This window comes from Juglans regia, chromosome 11 (genome assembly GCF_001411555.2).
Source record: "Juglans regia cultivar Chandler chromosome 11, Walnut 2.0, whole genome shotgun sequence".
Lineage (NCBI taxonomy): Eukaryota > Viridiplantae > Streptophyta > Magnoliopsida > Fagales > Juglandaceae > Juglans > Juglans regia.
In genome coordinates, this window is record NC_049911.1 from 2,943,886 (window position 1) to 2,968,826 (window position 24,941).

The 24,941-nt window shown below is 35.4% G+C and overlaps 3 protein-coding genes and 1 long non-coding RNA gene across 5 annotated transcripts; 2 read left to right on the top strand and 2 right to left on the bottom strand.

The window, feature by feature from the left end:
• Window positions 1-735: 735 nt before the first annotated feature.
• On the bottom strand, window positions 736-3,291 carry LOC109005260. The gene is made up of 4 exons (XR_001998444.2): window positions 2,913-3,291; window positions 1,744-2,274; window positions 1,345-1,460; window positions 736-1,248 (listed from the first exon to the last, which is right to left on the bottom strand). It is a non-coding gene; the product is annotated as an uncharacterized LOC109005260 (long non-coding RNA).
• A 1,836-nt stretch (window positions 3,292-5,127) lies between these two features.
• LOC109005262 (single-stranded DNA-binding protein, mitochondrial) lies at window positions 5,128-8,160 on the top strand. The gene is made up of 6 exons (XM_018984101.2): window positions 5,128-5,321; window positions 5,859-6,043; window positions 6,713-6,921; window positions 6,996-7,096; window positions 7,575-7,634; window positions 7,835-8,160. Exons 1-6 carry the CDS (start codon window positions 5,249-5,251, stop codon window positions 7,849-7,851), a joined length of 645 nt encoding a protein of 214 aa, XP_018839646.1. The 5' UTR covers window positions 5,128-5,248; the 3' UTR covers window positions 7,852-8,160.
• Window positions 8,161-11,075: 2,915 nt separating this feature from the next.
• On the top strand, window positions 11,076-12,070 carry LOC109005261 (wall-associated receptor kinase-like 20). The gene has a single exon (XM_018984099.1). The coding sequence runs from the start codon at window positions 11,090-11,092 to the stop codon at window positions 11,720-11,722; it is 633 nt and encodes a 210-aa protein (XP_018839644.1). The 5' UTR covers window positions 11,076-11,089; the 3' UTR covers window positions 11,723-12,070.
• Window positions 12,071-20,056: 7,986 nt separating this feature from the next.
• On the bottom strand, window positions 20,057-23,872 carry LOC109003487 (probable protein phosphatase 2C 5). 2 transcript variants are annotated; one of them, XM_018981632.2, is made up of 9 exons: window positions 23,628-23,872; window positions 23,152-23,171; window positions 22,551-22,803; window positions 22,150-22,321; window positions 21,837-22,054; window positions 21,620-21,727; window positions 21,405-21,530; window positions 21,085-21,314; window positions 20,057-20,637 (listed from the first exon to the last, which is right to left on the bottom strand). In XM_018981632.2, exons 3-9 carry the CDS (start codon window positions 22,758-22,760, stop codon window positions 20,418-20,420), a joined length of 1,284 nt encoding a protein of 427 aa, XP_018837177.1. In that variant the 5' UTR covers window positions 22,761-22,803; window positions 23,152-23,171; window positions 23,628-23,872; the 3' UTR covers window positions 20,057-20,417. The 2 variants fall into 2 exon arrangements, with proteins under 2 accessions (XP_018837177.1, XP_018837179.1); XM_018981634.2 differs by lacking the exon at window positions 23,152-23,171.
• Between the last annotated feature and the right edge of the window lie 1,069 nt (window positions 23,873-24,941).

Genomic DNA, 24,941 nt, shown 5'->3' on the forward strand with positions numbered 1-24,941 from the left:
TATAAAAGTAAGCCCATAAACTGACATAATTTTATGTGATCAGTTAATCTACTTTATAATAAAAATAACTTTATAATCTAACGTGTCATATCAAGTTACATCAGTTTGTGAATTTATTTTTGTGTAATTATTTTATGGTTAAAGTATTTCTCTTGATTTATTTGGTGATTATTTTTAAAGTACTTTATGTAGTTGGTTAAACTTATTAGTTTAGAGTAGTGCTACATGTATTTACAATTTTACTTACAAGACTTATTCTATTAGTTTTCTCTCAAAGAATTTAGAAAAAATACAGTTTGTTTTTTTTTTTTTTATCAAAGTAAAAGATGCATGATCTGTGGTGAATTAGATGATATTTGAGTTCCTTATGAGGGTGGTATTTTTAGAGCATTAGGAATTTAAGAAATTTATAATACATGACCATTTGATTTAGTTGTTTAGAAAGGTTTTCTTCTCATTATCATTAATTTCGTTTTTTGTCTATTTTTATATATGGTCATGGCATATGGTGATTTTATGTACCTGATTATGTAACTTATATTACTGATTCCTGATCTTTTCGCTATACTCGCCATGCAACCCCCTTTTATGTAGATATCAAGTTGTTGTCTATATGAAGGGGAAGGTGGTAGATTCACTAGCCCAATGTTCTAATCTCCTGCCTGCTCATCTAAAATATCACAAACCATGTAAATAATCATAACTCCAGCAAAGCTGTCATTTCAAGAGTAAACATTGAGCAATAATGGTGGTATCTTTTGTAGAGAGATAGTGAGAGAGAATGGACGTTCTCAAAATAACTAAATCAACACAAGGTATATGATTACAACTAGAAGCTAATTATCTTTGGATATTAGAACAAACATAGAGGCCAATGAGCTGTAATTCAAACTGGTAGAAACAAGGCAGAGTGTGTGGTTGCATGTTCAAGACCCATATATATCAATCCAAAGAGAGAGACACCGTGAGAAGCTCTTTCAAAGCATTACTTACCATAAGCATTTCCGATTATAGTTGTGTCTCGAAATCCAATTGTTATGGCAAGAGTAAGGACCACGAGTATCCAGTTTATTTCTGGGATGTAGATCTGCCCATATATGTGTTTTGAGGTGTGCACAACTTTGACTCGGGGAAAGCAACCAGGGGCATGACATTGCTTGATGATGGAGAAAGTAGGAGTAATAACAGCCTGACTCCCAACAATTGCTGCAAGGGTGGCAATAGCAAAGATAGGCCAGAATACAGGTTCTGCAGTACAGGCAAGGATAAAAAACAAGTAAGATCAAGTTGAGATTATGAACAAAACTTTGGAACTGGTATCATTCAACTTCAGAATAAACTAACCAGGAATTGAGTCATAAAAACTTTCTGGAATGGATTTCAGATTTTTTGAAAGGAAAGCAGCTTGACCCATGTATTTGCACTATTAAACAAGGGTATATAACAAATGCAAATGCAAGCTGCACAGAGAAAAAAATCAAAATTGCCAACTTATAGAAATCTATATGAAGAGGCCTTAAAATCTAAAATTGAGACCATGTAGACCTATTTCATTACTGAGTTTTTGCAGAATCAGCTTCAACAAATAATCTATGAACCTCATTTGGAACTCAATAAAGAGAGCTGCCAAATGGGAAAAGCACGTGAATCCCTCACTCATGTAAGTAACCCATATCTACAACCTCCCATTTCTGCCCATTTGTATATTCTAAGCATAAAACACAGTTTAATTTATAAACTTACCCTTATTGACAAGGCAGTGAAATGACCAAGATCTGCAAACATAGCTTCAGTACCTGGTGAGACCCAAAAAAGCTTAGTAGTTGTGCATTAAAAATAGTGACATCCCCAGTTCTGATCATATGCTAAGGTAGCAAGAACATTTTGTCTCTAATAAACAAAACTTCAACCCAACCAGAACTACAAAGATGAGTTGCACCAACTTATGTCACAACCAAGTAAAAATATCATGCAAGCCAGATAATATTCTAACAATTTCCAGATGCAACATAGAGGTTATTGAAAGAAGAATCCCTCCAAGAGAAATCCAGCCATCTTCACCATTCTCACTAAAAAACTTGATAATATAATGTGGGGAAATTGCACGCACAATCTTTGGATTCCAATGTAGAGTGTTGTACAGCCCAATGGAAAAAATCGATACCAACCAGATGATCACAACCGGTGCAAAAATAAATTTTACTTTGTGGGTGCCACAATGTTGGAGAGCAAACAGACCCACCAATATAACACCGGCAATCAAGAGGACTTCACCTACAAGCAAAAAAAAAAATATAGAAATAGTTAGCGTTATGTTATGTACAACAATCTTTGAGTTTTGCACAATTATCTTTTAGCTACTCAGATTTTTCTCCTTAAACTAGTAATTTAATTTATTTTAATAAGAATCCTCTGCAGATCTTGGGCTCTGCCTATTTACATGGAATAAATTCTCTTATTATCTAAAAAAAAAGAAAAATCCTCTGTCAGATTTCATTAAATAATTTCAAGGAAATTTACATGGCATGCCATGTTTTCACACTTGAAGGTACATGGCAGGTCACATGGCAGAAAAAATATAAAAAATATAAGAAGCCTTTTAAAAATTAAAAAACATATAATAAACATAAATCATTTAAAAATTTTTAAAAAAATGCATATAAATCCAAACCTTAAAAATGAGTGTTAAAGAAAAAAGAATTTAAATAACAATAAAAAATTTTGTTAAAAAAAAAAAAAACCAAACTATCAAAATTTTAAAAAAATTGAGAAACAAAAAGACCAAGGGTGGTTGTGCAGCCACACCAATTTAGCAGGCACATAGTGCACAACAAAGAAGAACTGCAACTCATCAGCATATATTCAAGAAAGTATTTGAACATTAACTTGCATTGCATCATGTGGAGGCTCACCATAAAACTTTTTCGTATATTATGGGGCCGCAAGAAACGCAGGAACGAAGGATTTTTAGGATTCAATGTTTTGGCTGCTTGGATTGCTCTCTTTTCCTCTGCAAATCCTGAGTCTTTCTTTCTTGGATGTTTCAGAAACTGATCTTTCCCAGTCGAATGTTTCTCCATGTGATCTTCATGTTTTATGGAAAACACAACTTTGTTTGACATTTCAAAAACTGAGATCAATAGATCAATGTGTTATGTACAAACCTTGAGAACAGATGGAGAACTGTTATGCCTAGTACGGCGCACGGCGGCTCACTGGGCGGACGAAGAAATGGACGGGGAGAGGCGAGGGGGTTGTTGCGTGCGGGAGGAGAAAGAAGCATTGTTTTCAATTTCATACCATACCGGCCGGAATTTTCCGTACCGACCGCTAAGTCGGTATAGGTACCATATATGTTTCGTACCAGCCCAAATACCGGCCGGTACTAACCTCAATTTCGGCCTGTACCGACCTATATTTCTGCCGGTTCCGGCCTTTAATTTTTTTTTTTTCATTTTTTCAAACTACAAGTCTATTTTTTGACCCCCAATTCAGACTAAGCTATTTATAATTTATATATATGTATTTATATATAATTTATTCATATATAAACTATTATTTTAGAATATAATTTATATATATAATTTATTCATATATTGACTATTCTGAAACGGTACACGAAATAGTATCGGTATCGAAATATTTCATTTCAGTACCTTGACCGGTACGCCTTCTAGTACGATATTCAAAACATTGGAAAGAAGCATAGGAAAAGCAAGAGAAAAAGGGAAAAAGAGAAAAGAGGAGAAAGGAAAAGAGAAAAATAAAAAGTTTTGGAAAGAAACGAGGTCTTCTCACAATTTGGATCATAAAACTGATTTAATAAAAAGAATTTTAAAATAGTAAGTTAAATAAAATAATTTAAAAATAGAGACTAGTTAAAATAAAATAATAAAAATAAAAATTTAACAATACAATAATTTTAAATTCCAACGTTAAACTAATTTAAAATAAATAGTAATTTAAATGCAAAACAATAATTAATATCAAAAAAGCACATAATAATAAATTTCATAACTTAAAAATCATAAAATAAATCCAACAAAAAATCCAATAAATTTAAAGCAAGAAAACCAATATTTAAATTAATTAAAATAATATTTCAATTAAAATATACTAAAATACAGGGTAAGTTTTTTACTTCTCAACATATCAATAACTGATATGTGGAGAAGTAAGTTTTTTGAAAATTTTTCTTAATTACATTTAGCATTTTCCTTTAAAGAAAATGATAGGGATCCCGGTGGGGAATCTCGCTCCAATGTCCCACTCCAATATTTTTTATTTTTTTTTAGTTTTTTTTTTACTTAATGATTAAGAAAGTATTGTTTAATAAGGATAATGATACACCTACAACTACTTTACAATTAGTTTACAATTCATTTTAAATTGACCAATGTAATTGTGACATTTCATTAAAAGATAATTTCAATTAATCACTTTTTTAACTATTAAGTAAAATAAAAAATTAAAAAAAAATCAAATATAAAAAGAGGAGTAAATTAGTAGTAAATTAGGGGCAATCTTATCATTTTCTTTTCAATTTTATTTAACTACCATTCATTTTAAATAGAGTCGTAAACTAGTTGTAAACTAATTGTAATCTTATCATTTTCAGTTTAATAATATTGTGAATTTTATTTCTTTTTTAAAAAATATTTAAAAGTGTTAAAAGAATTATGTGAAAAATAAAGTTTTAAATATTTTTTGTTTTGTTTTTTCACATTATTTTTTTAACACTTTTAAATATTTAAAAACAAAAAATTATAATATCATTAAATAATATTTTTTTAATATTTTTTTGGAGCGGGATCCCAAGTCGGGATCCTAGCATTATCCATTCTTTTGTCGTTTGGATTCGAATATGAGTTAAGATGGGTTGTGAATAGTAGTGACATTTGTGAGTTAAAGTTGCTGAATAGTAGTGAATAATAGTAAGATGAGTTTAGATGAATTGAGATAGATTGTGAATACAAACGAGGCTAAAAAACAATAAAAGACACGTTCAACTTCTGCATACAATTTTAGGCTTAGAACTTGGGCCAAAGAAGGATAGTCCAAATGCATCTGGATCCAAGGCCCATACTGCTCGTTAAAACGCAATCCGGGTGTGGATACAACTATTATACCCGAAGCTCAACGGGCAAATCATGGTCCGGACTTAGGCGCCTCTCCCCTCTAAAGCCCTCCTTCTCCCCCTTGAGCTCCCTTTGCACTTCTGCTTATCATTGAGCTCTTCGTTGCCACAATGAGTTCACTCGCCTTGCGATTCGCGAAGATTCTGAGACTCTCTAATTCTACCACACTTACTTCTTCTCTTGGTTCTCCCTTTATCTCTTCGTCTCTTTCTCTGAAATGCATTTGTATTCAAATGGTTGTATGTATATTAATGTACGAAAACATGTATATGGCTCTGGTTTAGTCATTTAGGTGATATAAGTTTATCACAGACCATTTCTATATATGGGTTTATCTGGGTTTTCATTCCAAGACCTTGTCGCATACCCTTTTCGACAGGCGCGCGCACACATAAACGTGTAGACTTGAATGGACTTGCTTATTAATTGACTGGTTATAAGTTGGAATTCATGTACTTTCATCCATGGCTTGTTTTTTTTATTTTTTGGTTCAATTTTCCTTTTGAATAACATCTATTGTAGCGTTGGACATAATCATCGCGTTCATTCTTAGAGGATTTTTCACAAATACCTTATTTTCATAAAGAAGATTAAAGATTTTCAGGGTTATATTTTCTTTATTATAACAAAAATTGGTTAATGAAAGTGTTTTTTTGAGTAAAGTATTGGAAATGGTAATGTTAGGCGGACATTGTGTGCTGATTTTTTGTATGGTTTTAGTGGTTTGTGTGCAAAGAAGCTCAAAGCCGTGGTACTCAACTATGTCATTCAATAGTAACAATGGTGATGGAAAGAATGATGATGTCGAAGAAGATTTTGATACCTTTCTTGGTGACAAGGCAGTGGAGCTACAACCCCAAGGTGTGGATCCTAGAAGGGGTTGGGGTTTTCGGGGCGTCCACAAGGTATATTTGATTTTAATTTTCAGTTGAGGTGTACAACGTGTTTCTTTGGTTTTTTTACTAGTGGTACTATATTTTTAAGTTTGAACAAGATACGTCCTATTTCCTAATTCATGATTCAGAACTCTTTTAGTTCATTCTATTTTTTTGGCTCCATTGATCCAAAACATATCTTGCTTTTGAGAAACGAACCGAATCCCTAATTGGAATGAATTGTATTGATCATAGGCTCGAAGGATGTTGTGAGACAAATATTGGATTTACATGGCTTACCTAATTTTTATTTTATTTATTTAAATTATTTTCGTTTTGCATCATTGTTTGTGACAATGGCACCTGGTTTGTGATTGTCCCACTTTTAAATTGGATCTGTAGTGAAACACAAGGCATGAAGAATGACTCTGTTTTTCTGAGTCATTGAAAGATGTCTCTGTTGTTTTGGTTTTTGGTTTCTAAGAAAATTTATGAAAAGATAAGACATTGAATAACATGAAATTTCCTTCATTTGGTTCTTTTACGTATTTGAGGTACTGGGACACCATAAATGCATAATATCTTAGATTCAATATATTATTCCTTTATGTTTCCTCACGTTTGACACTGAATTTGATTCTGCTCTCATGCATTTAATCCAGTGAATAATTTGACCCACCTTTTAGTATTTTTATACAGGCAATTATATGTGGAAAAGTTGGGCAAGCACCTGTGCAGAAGATCTTAAGAAATGGCCGAATGGTAACCATCTTTACGGTTGGGACTGGGGGCATGTTTGACCAAAGAAATCTAGGAGCAAAAGACTTGCCAAAACCTGCTCAGTGGCATCGAATTGCTGTGCATAATGAACTGCTTGGAGCTTATGCGGTACAACAACTCATTAAAAAGTGCGTATCCATTCTTTTGAGAACTCCGTTAATCTTTTTAATATCTCTATCTAATGCTTGAAGATTTATTGCAGCTCTTCTGTTTATGTTGAGGGAGACATTGAAACAAGAGTTTACAATGATAGCATTAATGGTGAAGTTAAAAATATACCAGAGATATGTGTTCGTCGTGATGGTATGTTATCCTTTAAAAAGAGACGATGTTACTGTTCTCAGTTTTCTTCGGTGCAATTTGATGTCTCTTGCACCTCTTCACATACGCCTGCATCCATTACCCTTGAGTTCATTTTTCGTGGATCTTTGAAGCGTGTGTCATTTTTCGACCTGTTTGATAGATAAATATAACAAGGAGAAAAAGATGACTTTCAGTGTCCTACATGGGTTCTGAAGTGTCGAGATACAATAGCAAAATGGTGAAGAAAACAACCTTATTTAATGTAGTTTAGCATGCAAGCTCAAACACACAAAAGGGAATAAGATGAAGTGTTAAGAGTGTATTTGGTATGTCCCGGGATTAGTCGGGATTCTGTTTCTGGATATCTGGTGCCAATAATAATAAAAAAAAAAAGTGGATTTGGTATGTAGAATAGAATTTCATTTCATTTACTTGGAAGCCTGAGTTTGATTACTTTTTGTGTGGCTTAACCTTGCAGGGAAAATCCACCTTATAAAGACTGGAGAAAGTATTAGCAGTATATCCTTCGATGATCTTCGTAAGTATTCTTGTTACCAAATGTTCAAGTGAAATGGTACTCGAGTATAGTAGTGTTTACTTCACACTACTATGAGAGCCACTGGGAAATAAACATTATATTAGAAGACTTCATTACTTTTTACCCAATGGTGGTTGTTGACTGGTGCAAGTTTATCTGTTAGTATGTAATTATTTGTTGCATATATCTATTATTGGCAGGGGAAGGATTGTCTTAGCAGAGAGTCAAATGAAATGGTCTGGAAGTGGCACTTACGGAAAAAGTGAGCTGTTGAAGCCTCACATTTGTCAGGAATATCCTGTTCAATTAACTGGACTGTAGCCAGGCTCTGTCAATGATGTCACGATTTATACTTTTGGGGGCAGTAAATGTAAATTTATGGAAAAAACTGATATAATTGATGGGATCTGCTATGAACTCGTGAGACTGATGATCACTATTTTTCTACAAATGTACTCTTTCTTTGGCTTGTTGAAAGGTAATACAGTTGGATCGTTGTTGGAATTTTCAGTTTGATAGATTTAGTTGATGTCTTGACTTGTAAGATTCGAATACTTGCTGTAATGCGTGGTAAAGAAAGTTGGGTGTGAAAATTCTTGTTTGAGTTAATAAAAACCTCGTGCACTTGGAAAGAACATTGGATTCTGGCTACGGAATAATTGTCAAAGAAATAGAGTTCTGCATCTTTTTTCTTATATGCTTGTGGGTAGCCTCATTTGTAGGTATTCTGGAACAATTTTATAAGCCTTTCTTTTCACTCCCCTTCAGTATTTCCAAGAACCAAAAGAAGGGTTGCGAAATAGGAACAACTTCAAAGCATAACCTTTAAACAATTATGTTACATACAGTAGTCACTTTTGCGTACTCTTTATGCACTTCACTGATGTGACGGAGCTCATCATTTATTTTATATTAAAAAAAAGTGACACAGCCAATCACTTCAGTGGAGTAGTACTAAAAAAATACGCAAAAGTAATTGTACAATATAAAGTTTTTATTGTTCGGATGCGGATATTTTTTGTAATTTTTTTAAAATTCCATTTTAAATGTGGGTATTTTTGTAAAATAGTTATAAGAGCATTATTATTTTACAAAAATAATCTCAATTTAAAACTGAGTTTTAAACAATATTAATGTTGGTTCTCTCCTATATCCGTATCCGTTTAATTTGTCAGCTAAATTCTTTGAAGACATTTTCTTTACTTTGCCTAATAAAAATCAGTCCCTCTTCTAGACGGTTAAGCCGTTCTCAGACCCTCAACGACAATAAATGAAAAGCCGACACGTCAGTAATCTTCATCTAAATTCCATGAGCCACATTATAGGATAACAAAGTCAAATCCACTGCAAAATTTGATCTTTCGGAGGCTTAAACCCCTCCCGAGTCCCCACTACCCACACTGTCGCGACTCGCAACCCCCTTCTCGAAGCCTAGAGCTCGAAAGGTAGCTGAATGCAATGTAGATCAAATCGTATTCATAGATCAATGAAATTGAAACCTACATAGATGCATACATACATACAGTACTGATCTGATCCAGTCAGGTCTGTTTTTTATAACATATTCATTATATATAGATCAAATCGTCAAGTTAGTGTTCTTAAATATTACTGTTTCCTTTTTTCAAACTTTCCTTTCAAACTAAAAAGCAACATGGAATATCGAAACTCTTCTGTAGCTAGCATGCATCTTTGCTAGCTCATCTTGGTCTGTATCTCATTGGACAGTGCATATATTTATTCTTCCAGCACTGCAGAAAAGTACTGTACGTTTGATCTATATATTGATGAATATTCATGTTGATTTATTGCATAATTAAGGTGCAGGTGGTCGCAGGCTCATCCGGTCCTGTTTTTAAGGTTCATCAATGCATGATTCTGATGATTAAAATGACTGGTTTGAGTTGGTTTTGGTGGGGTCAAATTAGAATATTACACCTTTAATTCTAAAAGCAAAAATACGTCAATTTGTACGTTATTTCATTTGAATACTCATGTCAATGCATGCAAATTACTAACAAAATAACTGAGTACCATTAATGATATTAGGGTTAATGCGAGGTTAAATATCATGGTTGGTCAAGGCATTCTAATTAAGTAAATGATTATATTGTTTATTACCATGCATGCACTATCAAAGTTCAGTTAACCTAGCTAGTAAAGGAATATATATGTCCGGCCTATCTACACATATATGGCCAAAAAAATGTTTATATATATATAGCTCTTGCATGCACTCTTTAATAATGGCCAAATGACGTCATTGACATGCGCAGCATGCCCCATGCACCAGCATTATTATAAATATATAACGCAGACCACTTTAGGAAATGGGGAGCCCTTCATAGGGCAGGTGGCACCCAAAAACTCTATTCAAGGAAAGTGGGATCGGTGTCTGGTTTTATTTTAAATGATCCCATTGTCCCTTACAGTACGTGTTGGCTTTAAATTATCATCTGAGAACCATAAACAGGAACCCATAACAAATGAAGATCAACGACTATGGTGGAGATCATCACTGATTGATCACCAGCTTTCTTATTCCCCTTGTACGTACTATAGAGCATTTTTGCTTAACTTGCTCATCACGGGCCTCCTGCAAAAGTTGTGATCAAGGAAGCAGATATCTATTTATATATACCAAATCATTCTTCTGTCACAGGATTTCTGTAATGTCAATGTCGAAATCATGCACGGTTCATTTTGCTGGGATATATGCTGATAAGAGCATTAATATTCTTAATTATAAGCAGTTTTATTAGACAAAAATATATTTATAAAGCGACACACCAAACTGACTGTCATGTCAGCACTTTTTATGAACCATATCTCAGCTCCATCTTTCTCCATGTAAGTTATGCCTACTAATTACTGGCTCTAGTTCAATGACAGGTGGACCATAATTCATCATTACTTACTGGCTCTAGGTTGTAAAGGTAGGTATATATTGTGAGCAGACCGCTTTAAATTAATGAGTAATACTATATATAAATTTCAAAAAGATAAATTTTATATAAATTTTTTGTAAAACAACGTATCTTACTAATAAATAATAATTTTTTTTATATTTTTTTAGGGTGAAATCTATTATTTTACAAAGATTTATATAAAATTTGTCAGATATGTACAAATCATTCCTCTAAACTAAATACTTAGATTCAGAACTACAAAACCTGGACATTATATTATATCTCTGTGAGTGGGAATACAGCGGTGGCTCTTAATCTCTCCAATAAAGCCGAGACACGGGCACGCATCTTGTCTTTGATTCGATGATGATGCACTAAAAGAACTTCCACTTTGATGGGGTTTCCAAATTTAAGGGTTTCCACAAATTGTACACAGATATCATTATATAATTTCAATGGTCCCAAGTTTCGTGATTTGCTGTATATATAGACACCTTGCTCTACGCATTTCTTGCTTCCATCTAGTCTTTTTCCCTAGTCCTAACAATGAACAATTCAGTGAGGATGGTTCTGATGTTTGTTGTTCTCATTCTAGTAACCAATGTCTCAGCTGCATTCAATGCTTGCCCTAAATGTGGAAGCCTTGAAGTTCCATACCCACTTAGCACTGATGATAACTGTGGAGACTCTAGGTATAGAGTCTACTGCAACAATGGCATTCTAGGGTTCTTATCTGCACGAGGGTTTTACTACAAGATCCTCAGCATCAACCCTAGTGCTTATAAACTCATTATAAGCCCACCCTCAATACAGGAAAACACATGTTATTCTTCTGATTTCACTTCAGAAGGCTTAAGACTTGACGAGAACTTGCCCTTCAACATCTCTACTCACAACACTGTGATGCTGCTGAACTGCACTGCAGCCCTGCTCAGGTCTCCTCTCAACTGTTCCTCAAACAGCATTTGTAGGCAGTTTGAGGAGAAGGTGGAGGAGGGAAGTGGGTGTATAAATACCCTTTGCTGCCATTTCTTGAAAGATTCTTCCATGACCTCACATATGATTAGGGTCAGGGCTGGAGGGTGTACTGCTTATACCTCTGTAGTGGATATGAAGCCTGGAGCATCTTTTGTTTCTTGGAACTATGGCATTGAGCTGCAATGGATACCCGCCAACTGATATGGTTGAAGATAATGGCCGTATGAACTATGAAGAGAGTGATAAATGGCTTTGTAATTTGCCTGATAAAATAACAGTATTCTGGTAATTTTAATATTTGTTGCTTTTATGGTAGAAGTGGGCCAGTGTTCTATTGTTAGATTTTGTGCATCATGATTGGCCACAAGCCACATCGAAGCAGAAAATCTACCGTTGGAGAATTAAACCTATAGCTAGTATGTATTTTGCTTTTTGCAGATCTGTCTTGTGCCACATCCACGTGTGTTCTGCATTGCTTGTTTCCACTAGCTTTCTATGGCCTGCCTTCTTGTTTGGCTTTTATATGTTGGCAGTTCAGTGAAATATAAACTACTCCATCCATCAATTTCATTTATTTTCAATTATGGAGGTGGTCCTCTCGTGTCCTTTCCCTGAACTCTTGTTTTTTTTTTTTTTTTTCCTGATATAGGTCGGATTTAATTTCAGGTCCCTTGTTCAGACACCTCCCAAGTCTTTCACCACCCTTTCATTTGAAAGATGCTCTAGAACTATTGCTCTTTAACATCTTGTAAGGTACCAAACCAGAACAAAGGAATGCAGCAGAATTGTTTAAGAACTAAGCTCTCGTACTCGCAATACAGTATGTAAAAATCAAGAACCAGTTTATTAATTCTTGATAAGGGTTTTCGAGGAACCCTAAACCTCCTTACAAGAAAATGAAGAATTTCACTGAGATAGAATTCGATACCAGCTCTGCTGGTTACAATGCTATTTATAGAATAAGAAGAAGATTGAAACGTCGTCGTTAACCCATCGATAGTGTTTCAGACAGTTAATTCCGTTACGCTTGCCTCTGGTTAATACGCACCGTTTCACTTAAGTTGTTCTGTTATTTCAGTTATGAATGCTACGCACCGTTTCGACTCTTATTTCGTTCCGAAGCTAAACTTCACACCACTGCCATGCTATTCACCTTCTGTTCCTTACATTCTCCACCCCTTCAAGGACCTTGTCCACAAGGCCCTATCATTTTCCACCTCATCAAAGGACCTTGCCCACAAGGTGTAGATACAAGTTCCTCAACTTCCACAAAATTTTCCAAGAACTGTCCTCACTCGGGGCACCAACCCACTTAACTAAAACCTCGGTTGCAGCTTGATTCCCAACTCTTTTCATCCTTCTCTCAAGGATGACTTCAGGCTCGGGCTGTACTCTCCCTTGTGTATCAACTGGAGGAAGGACTGGTGAAGGAGAAACACCTTGTCCCAGTTTCTTTTTGAGGCAAGAAACATGGAAAACAGGATGAATCTTAGATGAACTAGGGAGGTCCAATCTGTATGCCACAGACCCAATTCTTTCCAACACTTGGAATGGACCAAAAAATCTCGGAGAGAGCTTCAAATTATGCCTTAAAGCTACTGTCTTCTGTCTATATGGTTGAAGCCGTAAGAAAACCCAGTCACCAATCTGAAACTCCCTCTCAATCCTCTTAGCATCAGCAAAGAATTTCATTCGATGTTGAGCTTTTTGGATGTTATCCCTCAACAAGGATAAGAGCTCATCTCTGGACCTCAATTGTTGATCCACAGCTGCATTAGAAGTGGTCCCAGGCACATAAGTCAGCAGCTTAGGGGGCGCATATCCATAAAGAGCTTCAAAAGGGGACATCCCTATTGAGGAATGGGGTGTTGTATTGTAGCACCATTCTGCCATGGACAGCCAATTACTCCACTCCTTGGGTTTATCACTCACATAACACCTCAAATAGCCCTCCACATTTTTGTTTAAGTTCTCGGTTTGCCCATCAGATTGTGGGTGATAAGCTGAGCTATAATGAAGTAAGACCCCTTGGAGGTGAAACATTTCTTTCCAAAAGGAGCTTGTGAAAAGTGGATCCCTGTCAGACACAATAGACTTAGGCATTCCATGAAGTTTGAACACCCCTGAGAAAAAAACTTGAGCCACTTTAGCTGCTGTAAATGGATGAGATAAAGGGAAAAAATGAGCAAACTTAGTCAATCTATCAATAACAGACAGAATGACAGAAAACCCGTGGGAGTGAGGAAGGCCTTCAATAAAATCCATGGCTATGTCTAACCAAGGAGAATGAGGAATGGATAATGGCTGTAAAAGACCTGCAGGCTTCACTGTTTCATGCTTACTAGTCTGACAAATGGCACATTCCCTCACTAAGATTCGAATATCAGCCCTCATGCCTGGCCAATAAAACTCTCTTCTAGCTTTCTGGAGAGTCTTCTTATAACCCACGTGTCCAGCTTGAGGATTGTTATGAAGATAGTCAAGAATCTTCAACTTGAAGGAAGAAGTAGGAACCAAGACCAATCTGCCCTTTCTCAATAGTAACCCTTGTTGCAAGCTGTAATGTTTAGGGCCCAACAGCCCAGAACTCAGTTTAGATACAATCTCAACTAGCTCACTGGATAGGTTATAACTATCCTTTAATTCTTGAATCCATAAAGGAGTGGGAAAAGTAATTAAAGCCAGCACAGCACCATCATCTTCATACTGTCTGGATAACCCATCAGCAACTATATTTTCCTTGCCACGCTTGTACTCAATGGTAAAGTTATACCCTAACAACTTTGATAACCACTTTTGTTGGAATTCAGTACCCACTCTTTGCTCAAGGAGATGTTTAAGTGCCTGTTGATCTGTTTTAATCTTAAAAGATTGCCCTAACAGATAAGGTCTCCACTTAGAAACTGCAGAAACAAGAGCTAAAAGCTCCTTTTCATAAGTGGAAAGCAGTAAGGCCTTGCCCTTTAGACCTTTGCTATAAAAAGCAATGGGCTGTCCTTCTTGCATAAGGACTGCTCCAAGACCAATGCCCGAGGCATCACATTCAATTGTGAAACATTTTGTAAAATCAGGAAGTCTCAAAACAGGAGGCTCAGTCACTGCCTCCTTTAATTTCTGGAATGCTCGAGTTGCTGGTTCTGACCAATTGAATGCATTTTTCTTGAGCAAATCTGTTAAGAGTGCTGCAATGGTGCCATAGTTCCTGATGAACTTTCTATAATACCCAGTGAGGCCTAAGAAACCTCTCAAAGCTTTTAAGGAACCAGGTATGGGCCAATCAAGCATAGCTGCCAACTTAGAAGGATCTGCTCTCACCCCTCTTGCAGAAATTAAGTGACCCAAATAATCAATTTCTTGTAAACCAAACTTACACTTTGACCTCTTAGCAAACAAAGTATGCTGCCTTAAAACTCCCAACACTACCTTCAAATGCTCCAAATGATCAGCCAAGGAGGGACTATATACAAGAATATCATCAAAAAACACCAAAACAAACTTTCTTAGAAAAGGTTTAAATATTTCATTCATTAAACCTTGGAAAGTTGCAGGTGCATTAGTAAGCCCAAAAGGCATTACTAAGAACTCATAATGGCCCTCATGAGTTCGAAAGGCTGTTTTCTCAATATCCTCTTCCTTGACCCGAATCTTATGGTACCCAGACCTAAGGTCCAGCTTTGAAAACATGTTTGCTCCAAACAATTCATCAAGAAGTTCATCAATGACAGGTATTGGGAACTTGTCCTTGATGGTAACTTTATTAAGTGCACGGTAATCAATGCACATTCTCCATGTGCCATCTGCCTTTTTCACCAAAAGAACAGGTGAAGAGAAAGGGCTTTGACTAGGCCTTACTACCCCAGATTTGAGTAAGTCTTTAACAATGGTTTCTATTTCAGTTTTTTGGTAATGGGGGTACCTGTAGGGCCTTACTGAAATGGGAGGGGAGTTGTCTTGCAAAAGGATTTTATGATCAAAACTTCTTCGAGGTGGCAAACCAGCAGGCTCAGCAAAGACATCAGAAAATTCATCTACTACTGCAGCTACCTCTTCTAGACAAGAGTTTCCTGCTTGAGCAGGTTCATGTGCTACCATCTGTAACAGCCACCCTTGTTGGGTAACTAAGGAAGATTTAAAACATTCCCTACCTTGGCAGAACCTCAATTTAGCATCCCAGACTCCCTTCAATTGCATTTCAGACTGTCCTTCAGAAAAAGTCATAGACATTGTAGAAAAATCCCAAATAATGGGTCCCAAAGTCCTCAACCACTGAACACCAAGAACCACATCACATCCTCCCAATTCCAGAACATGAAATGGGATTAGAAATTTAGAACCCTGAACCTTAAGAGACTCTTCACATTTTCCTTGACTATAAAGAGAATTTCCATCAGCAACTCGAACCTGCAGTTTTGTAGTATCATCAACCTTAATGTTAGCTGCCTGAGCAACAAGAGGGTCAAGGAAATTATGTGTGGATCCAGAATCCACCAATATCTCAACAGGAACAGCACCAATTGTCCCTAACAGCTTCATCGAGTTGCTGTTAATGCAGCCAGACAAGGCATGGAATGAAACTTCCATTCCTTCTTCATTCTTTCCACTATCTTCTGGTACAACTTCTTCTGATTCACTAAAGTCCAAAGGCAAAGAATCATCTTGCCCATCGCCATGGATAACATACACTCTAGGCTTTTTACAAACATGAGTTGGACTCCATTTATCTTCACAATGGTAACACAAGCCCTTCTTCCTTTTTTCATCCATTTGTGTAGAGAATACCTTTCTGACTGGTCCAACAAACCTCTGACCACGATCATTAGATGTCTCAGCCTGTGGTTTATCAAAACTATGATTCATGAATCTGGTGGATTTTCGTGAAGCCAAGATATATTCCTCTTGGATCTTAGCTAGTCCAAATGCAACATTGAGGTCAATAGGAGCAAGCATTCTGACTGGAAGTCTAATTTCATCTTTCAGTCCACTCAAAAATATGCTCAACTTGTGCCTTTCAGACAGACCTTTAAGCCTATTGGATAAGAGCTCAAATTGATCTTTATAATTGTTCACTGAGTTGGTCTGCTTGAGGCGATTTAAAGCCTCCATAGGATCATCATAAGCAGTGGGACCAAAACGAACATTTATGGCTTTAATGAAAGTATCCCAGCACCTAAAGATTCCCCCATCCAAAGCATCTTGATACCAAATCAAAGCTTGACCTTCCATGTGATAACCTGCTATCACTAACCTTTCTCTCAAAGGTGTTTGATGGAAGTCAAAAAACTGAGAAGCCTTAAACACCCATGCTGATGGATCAGTACCATCAAAATGAGGTAAATCAAACCTCATTCCTCGAGGTAAGACTGGTCTTCCTTCTTCTTGATCCCTCACAGCATTATCTTGGACATTATAATGGGGAGCCATTGTTCGAGTTGTCAATACAGTTGTAAGAATGTCAGAAATTCGATCTAACCTGTCAGCCAGAGAATGGAGTGCATCGTTGTGGTCATCCAACTGCTTCTGAACAGCTTCTTGTTGTTTGCCCTCGGCCTGCGACTTAAGAGCTCCTCTTGTACCTTCAGCCATCAGCGTAATCTTTTATGAGAGGATCGCCTCTCTGATACCAACTTGTAAGGTACCAAACCAGAACAAAGGAATGCAGCAGAATTGTTTAAGAACTAAGCTCTCGTACTCGCAATACAGTATGTAAAAATCAAGAACCAGTTTATTAATTCTTGATAAGGGTTTTCGAGGAACCCTAAACCTCCTTACAAGAAAATGAAGAATTTCACTGAGATAGAATTCGATACCAGCTCTGCTGGTTACAATGCTATTTATAGAATAAGAAGAAGATTGAAACGTCGTCGTTAACCCATCGATAGTGTTTTAGACAGTTAATTCCGTTACGCTTGCCTCTGGTTAATACGCACCGTTTCACTTAAGTTGTTCTGTTATTTCAGTTATGAATGCTACGCACCGTTTCGACTCTTATTTCGTTCCGAAGCTAAACTTCACACCACTGCCATGCTATTCACCTTATGTTCCTTACACATCTTCACAACATCAAATACTTTATAATAGAAGCCTTAAGCCCCATCAAGCTTCGTGAGTTTGCATTTAGAGAGGTATTTCATTTGCAAAAGCATAGGCTTATGAAAGTGCAGTAATCAGTAGCACGTTAAGGTCATTAGGTGAGAAGGGACAACTTCCATAGAGATTGCCACAGAAAATATGTACCAAGTAATTTTCCTTTAAATTGAGTTGGTGGCAATGTTTTGGATATTGTACCGTATAGGCTGGAGTGGCCGGAATTTACTTTGCCGGAACAGTAATCGGCACGAGAGATAAGTGTTTCGCACTGGATCAAATATCGACTATTTCGGTCCGAGATTTTTCTGAAAAAGGGCAATGGTGATTATGTAATTGAGGTGAAAGACAGGCTTTTCCATAAAGTTAAACTCAAAAGCTTTTTCGGTTTTTCAAAGCCTCAACTCTACACCCAGTCAACTTTGCAGTCAGCCTCACCCCACGGTGATTTCAAAATTCAGATTTAACAATTTAAATGCATTTCTCAGTATAGTCAGTCAACTTTGCAGTCACACTCGGTCAACGAATTTCAAAATTAAAATGCGTTTATCATGTATATACGTTTTTAAGATTTATAAAGTTATTTATTTATATATAAATTATTCTAAGATAATAATTATATAAAAATATTTCCTTCCAATATCTTAACCGAAACCGAAAGATCACCAGAATAATTTTCAGAACTTGGGTTTGTGGGGGCATCCTAATCGATCAATTAAGTTGCTAGGTATCTGTTGAGTGTTGAGAACTTGAGATACAGAGAATAAATTGGGATTTTGGGCCTTGTTTTAAACATTAGGGCTAGCAATTCTCTAAGGATTAATTTGGTTACGTAAAATTAAATTAATTTATCTTATATAATTATTAATCATTATAATTTTTTTAAACTCTCGTATAAAAAATAAAAAATAATTTAATTTTTTAAAATATTAAAATAAAAATTATATTATAATAATATTTTATTTAATTTTTAACAAAATATCTAATCTCATCTCATTTGAACTGCGTAACCAATCGAGACAACTCTTAGCCATAGCACATCTAAGTACTATATTAAAAGATTGAAAGTGTATTTGACACGAAAGAGAGGTTTGAGCCAAGGCATCCCCATCTGTGGAACAAATTCCCTAAAAGGGAATCTTGGGTGCTTTAAAATTTAGACTGTATTTAAATGTTAAATTGAGTTAAGATGAAAATTAAAAATTGAATAAAATATTGTTAGAATATTATATTTTAATATTACTATTATTTTGATATTTGAAAAAGTTGAATTGTTTATTATATTTTATGTTAGAATTCGATAAAATTATAATAATGAATTGAGATGAATTTGAGATTCAAAACGAGACTTTAGAGATGGGCAAAAAGTTGAATGGGAAGACAATGAATTCTAATGGTGTAATGCCCAAGTAGGCTGTTTTTTTCTTTCTTCTTTTTCTTCTTCATTTGTTTCTCTTGATATTCATAATGAGGGTCTCATACTATCAACAGCTTGCTAAATTGGAAAATAAAAATATTCACATTAGAAACATAAGTCATGTATTTATATATAACAACAAAAATCATTAAGTATCTTGCAAAATACATATTTGGCAAAACATATGCTTTTCATTCTTTATTTATTCCCATTCACTCGTCAGGGAGACATCATTTGGGAAGAATAAGTTTTGCTACATTCTAGAACCTTACAGCCTCTCTTTTTTGGGATTTCTCACAGATCTCTTAATCCAAGGGTAACCAAAACTCTCCAGCATCATTTTATTTCATGCAGGCAACCTATCAAAGTGTAACTTTAAGAACAAAAATAAAAAACAATCCATGATTTGCTGACCAAAAGAAGATATGCTCAGAGAAATTGGTGCAAGCTCCACCCTGGATCAATACCAACCAGTTTTTTGTGTACCAGCAGGTTTCAATGTACCGGCCGAAATTATTATTTTTTGTAATTAATGTAAAAATTTTAACTTTTTCATAATTTTCACTCCAATTCACATTTTAATCCTCTTTTCTCGAAGACTAAAAATCCAATCCATACTTCCATTTTCGTGATAAAGATGAGTAATTATTTATTTGAATAGTTAGATTGAGAACTTATAAGTATTATTGAATTTTATAAATATGTATTTTAACTTTTTAAGACTTACATTGATATTATTTCGAAATATAATTTATATATAAGACTATCTCAAAATAGTGCCTTAACCGAAATGGTATTCAAAACTTTACCTAGAACAACCAGTAACCAGGAACAATCATAAAAGAATACAAACCACCATGCTAAAACAACCAGGAAGTAGAGTTCAAAATCATACTGTTACACAATGATAACTACGAGAAGAGTGCACCAACTATCAATCCTCGCGTGTAATGAACAGAAAGGATTTTATTGTACCTTATTTAATGTAGGGCAGGAAGTAGTAGTCTGATAAAATATCGCTCAGAAAGCAAATCAAAAGTAAAAGCACATCCTCCATGACTTTCTAACTACAAAAAAACAAAAAACTGCTGCAACATAACTTATCATTAGGCAATCATCATTTACTTACAAATTCAAGCCGTTAGTATTTAGTAGCCAAACTACCACAAACATATCTAATAGATAGCATGTTTGTCCTCTGTCAGTCGATCCAACAGCTGAGCACAAACAGAAATGAGACACTTTTTAACAACCTCCAGAAGACCTATTCTCTGTATCCCTCTACCTCATTTCTTACACACATCTATAGAAACAATTTCCGAAGAGGAAAAACAAGCATGCTCACACTGCCAGAGAAAAAAAATATCAATATTTACTAATTTAATAGTGAAATTACTATGACGTCACTGTGGGTTGACTTGGCCTTTTCCCTTCCATAGCATCTTTCTTCTTCCGACAGTTAGCACAAAGGAAGGGACCTTCCCATGGCTTTGATGCTGGTGAGAATAAAGGCCCTGAATTTACTGATAAGCCATCAGATGGAGGTTGATCAACTTGGCAGACTGCACACCGGAAAAGCCCAGAGTTTGTGTTCAAAGAACAATCCTTACCCAGCCTGCATTTCCATTGAGAAGAGAAACTAAGGACCATACCCAAAGTTACAAAACCTGAGACCTCTTGCCACTTGTTTTTTATAATAAATCCAGTAAAAGATAAAAGTAATCAACAGTACTGAACTAGCAGAAATAATGGATGACTGGATATGGAGGGAACATTTCATTTTTGTAAGTTGGTCTGGTATATTACTCTTTCCTTGACCCTGAATTGGAATATGAAGTCTATTAAGCCAATTGCTAAGGTGGCCATATGTTTTAGTCCGGAGAAAATTTGCATCTGACCATTTACTCAACAAGTTTCAGATTCTAAACAAAATTAATATTTGGAACAGCAGCAGCCAATAAGATGGCTCAACATCCTGCTCTATAAACTTTCATAAAATAATGAATTATATAACCATAATGGTAGCATGAAAAGTAAAAAAAAGGAACACTCTAAAATGTACCTTTCTGCGAGCATTGCAGAACCCTCTTCAAACAACTCCTCCACAACCCCAACAGCAGACAGCTTATTCGTTAATTTGTTCATAGAATTCTGAGATTTCTTCCCGAATATTGAGTTGAGAACATTCTGTCTCTTCCTAGGGGTTGGTGGCAGAATGGGATGATCACATGGGATAATATCAACAACAAGGCAGGTTGTATCATCCTTTAGGCCCCTTGACCTCAGAGCCTCCTAAACAATTGATCAAGGAAGATTAAGTCACACAAAGTTCATCCAAGTATAATCTTGAAGTTGAAAGAAAAATCACATTCCAGACATCACCTTCACAACCAGCTTTGCGGCAATCTCGGCAGGTAAACCTCGACAAGACTTGGCAGCCATATCAGAAGATAAAGCATCCCAGATACCATCAGAAGCAATTATAAGTCTTCCACCAGCAGTTGAAAGCTGAAAAACCAAGACAAAGGTTTTCAACTTCAGAATATCTTACCAAAAATGTAAATAAAACCATCCCCACTAAGAAATCAGAAACTCACCTTCACTTGCTTGACATGTGGTATTGGGACAATGAATTCTCCAACATCTGTGTCACCAATCGACCGAGAAAGGCATAATCCACCAGGCCAGCAGCGAAGGGGGCCAACCTATGAATAACATACAGATATGGAACCAATAAGATTGGGCTACAGTAGATAATGCCTAAAAGCTTCTTGCCACTGTGGGCAGCATTCAGAAATAATAATCAACCAATACCTCATTTCCTCCAAATACATTGAGCCTTCCTACTTCACCCCCACTAGCAGTGACACGCTCTCTCTCTTCTGCATTCTCTTCCAGCCTGTGATCAACAGTCAAGAGAGAAACCACACCCCCTTGGGTGTCCAATATGCATCGTGAATCCCCCACAGATGCAACAGTGACAGTCCAACCATCGATCACAACAAATGTCACCGTTGTCCCAGAAGTTTCTCCTGTCATTAAGATCCAAATGTCAAACATAAGAACGCAAAACAGAAATGATAAAAATGAAAAAGGAGTAAATGTCATTAAAAAAATCGGTGCTTACCTTTTTGCTGAAATTCTATGTCAGTTTTCACAAAACCTGCAACTAGAGCCCGAGGAAGCGCTTGAAGCCACTCTTCCCTACTGATTCCTTGAGGAATTGCACTCAAAACATTCGCTAGTAAATTCTCCTTCGCATAGATAGCAGCTGATATACCATTATGCCCGTCGAAAATCTGCCAAGTAAGAATTCCAGTGAGAATTATAACCATTAGGGAATTATATTAATGCTCCACTTGAACGCGGAGAGAAGGATGGAAAAGATTAGAAACAGAATTTGAATTAAATTGATATTTCCCACAGTTGAGACAATTCAAAACCAAGACCTCCATCCAAAAGAACCAGTTCAACTATTACTTACAGCAGGTCATGAGTGTTAATATATACATGGGAAGGAAATAATACCGCAAATACAGAGAATGATGTCGACTGATTTCCAGGAACCCGCTGGCAATCTGGCTTTATTAGGAAGTAATCCTCTCCTTTCTTTGCCAAAGCCGCCTGTCCATACTTCACAAAAGGTTTCTCAACCTTCTCATTCCTAAGCTCACGACCAATCAGAGTTGCAAGGGGAACGAGAGGAGGCTTCATCCTCGACACTTCTACCTGACTCATCTTAGTCTATGTTTCAGCATTTCCAAGACATGAATACGAAACCCTGATCACCCGAAAAAAAATCATGTAAATTTTCCTCAAAACTTTACCACTTTTATTATGAAAACAAACAAAATTACACATATCCAACCCAATCATCTAAATCTTCCGTGTAACTAAGTTACTGCCATATTTTACGTTATGCATCATATAAAACTTCAAGTGATCGGTCAATCAAAATTCTGTCACAATCTCTCTAATCCAACCCGAAAATACAAGTTAATTGCCTGCTAATCTAAATTTCCTATAATATAAATTCGGTAATCAGCAACACTTTCAAGCAAGCAGCAATCAAATAACCTTCAAAATGTTCAAAAGAACAACTGAGACTACCAAAGTTGATATTTCTAACCTGGATTTCAAAACGTCAACCTGTAAAACACAATCACCCGAAATCAGGCATTCCAACCCAACACCAAAAGAAAAGCCACACTGCTTTATATATATAAAAAATAAATAAATAAATAAAGAAAGAAAAGCCACACAAAATCCACCAACTGATCTAACTTCTAGACACACCAAGTGCATAAATAATTTGTAACATTCATAAACAATTGAGATAATGCATATCAAATAATTACCAAAACATCTAACCCATCAAAACCAACCCATTCAGTCTATTTCACAAAATTTCAATTAATTAATTCTTACACAAATCTCCATGAAGCAGTGTCAAACTCTTCTTTTTCTATACACCGACTTTGTACAGAGACCCCTTCGTTCGTTAAATTCGAACTAGAGGGGGATTAAAAACAATGTGCAAAAATAGTTTTATAAATGGGAAAATAAAAATAAATAAATAAATAAATAAAAGAGCCCCAAACTCACCGTTTCAGCAGTAGATCGAGCGTAGAGGAGCGGGCACTGAACAGAGCTGCGTACCCATCTACAATACCTGCATTTTTTTAGCTCAAACAGGAGTTCAAAACCCTAAAAAGTTGAGAGACACAGAGAGGCTCACAGGTTTTTCTACGATTTGATTTTGAGAGAGAAGAGAGAGAGAGAGAGAGCCGGGGATGAGTTTGTTTTTAGGAGAGAGAAAACGCGGAAACGGCGGTGTTTTTTTGGGCAAAGTCTCTTTTATAATGACATCGATGTCAATGGACGAAAGGGGTCCGGCTTCTCTTCTCTTCTCTTAAAACGACGGAAAAGGGACCTCCCATCTTACGACCAAAAAAATAAAAATAAAAATAAATAATGTTATTTTTCTCCTTTCTATTTGAATTCTTTCGATCACATCAATTTATATATTTGAATAATATTAGATATAATTTTAATTTATATAAATCACACATATATATATTTTTTAAAAGTATAATATTTTTTTTTTAAATATAGTACTCGATATATATATATATAATATATTTATCTAATGTAACCTATTTTAAATGATTAATTTTTCATAAGATATGGATATTTTATTAAAATCCACAAACTTGCGAGAGGTGAAGAAAAATCTCATATACTAAAATAATCTCCCATAAATAAATAACAAAAAAAATATAATTATAATAAAAGATTTTCAACTGGACAATTAAATTGGACATTTCCAATAGAACAAAAGGAGATTACGAAGAAATAAAGTTGAGTACAATGGTCGAGAAAGTAAGATGGAAAGTATACAGTTAGAGAGACAAGACACATGGATTACGCGACACTCATTTAAAAAAGAGAATGACCCAAGTTGCGGAAGACGAGCATTGTTATTCATAAGTCACCTATATTATAGATTTTAATTTTTTTTTTAATTTTATTCTTTTTAAAATAATTAAATTTTTCTATTTATCATCTATATACCACACATTTAATAAGAAAAAACAATTATAAAAATTATAAAAAAGATGATATATGATGTATAAAGCCTGTGAATAGAATTTTTCGTGAAAGACATGAGCTCAAAGAGTAGCGAAGTTAAGAGCCGATTTGAATTGAAAGATGAATTATTTTATTACTATTCATAAATTTTAACTTATAAATTTTACTACTATTCACAAATCATGGATTAATTAAACTGGAGTCATGGATTAATTAAAGTAATGCTAGATATAGTCATAGATTGTACAAGTATTTTACGTTTTTTATTTTTTATTTTTTTTAAAGAGAGATATTTATTATTAAAAAATTAATTTTTTTATATAAGTT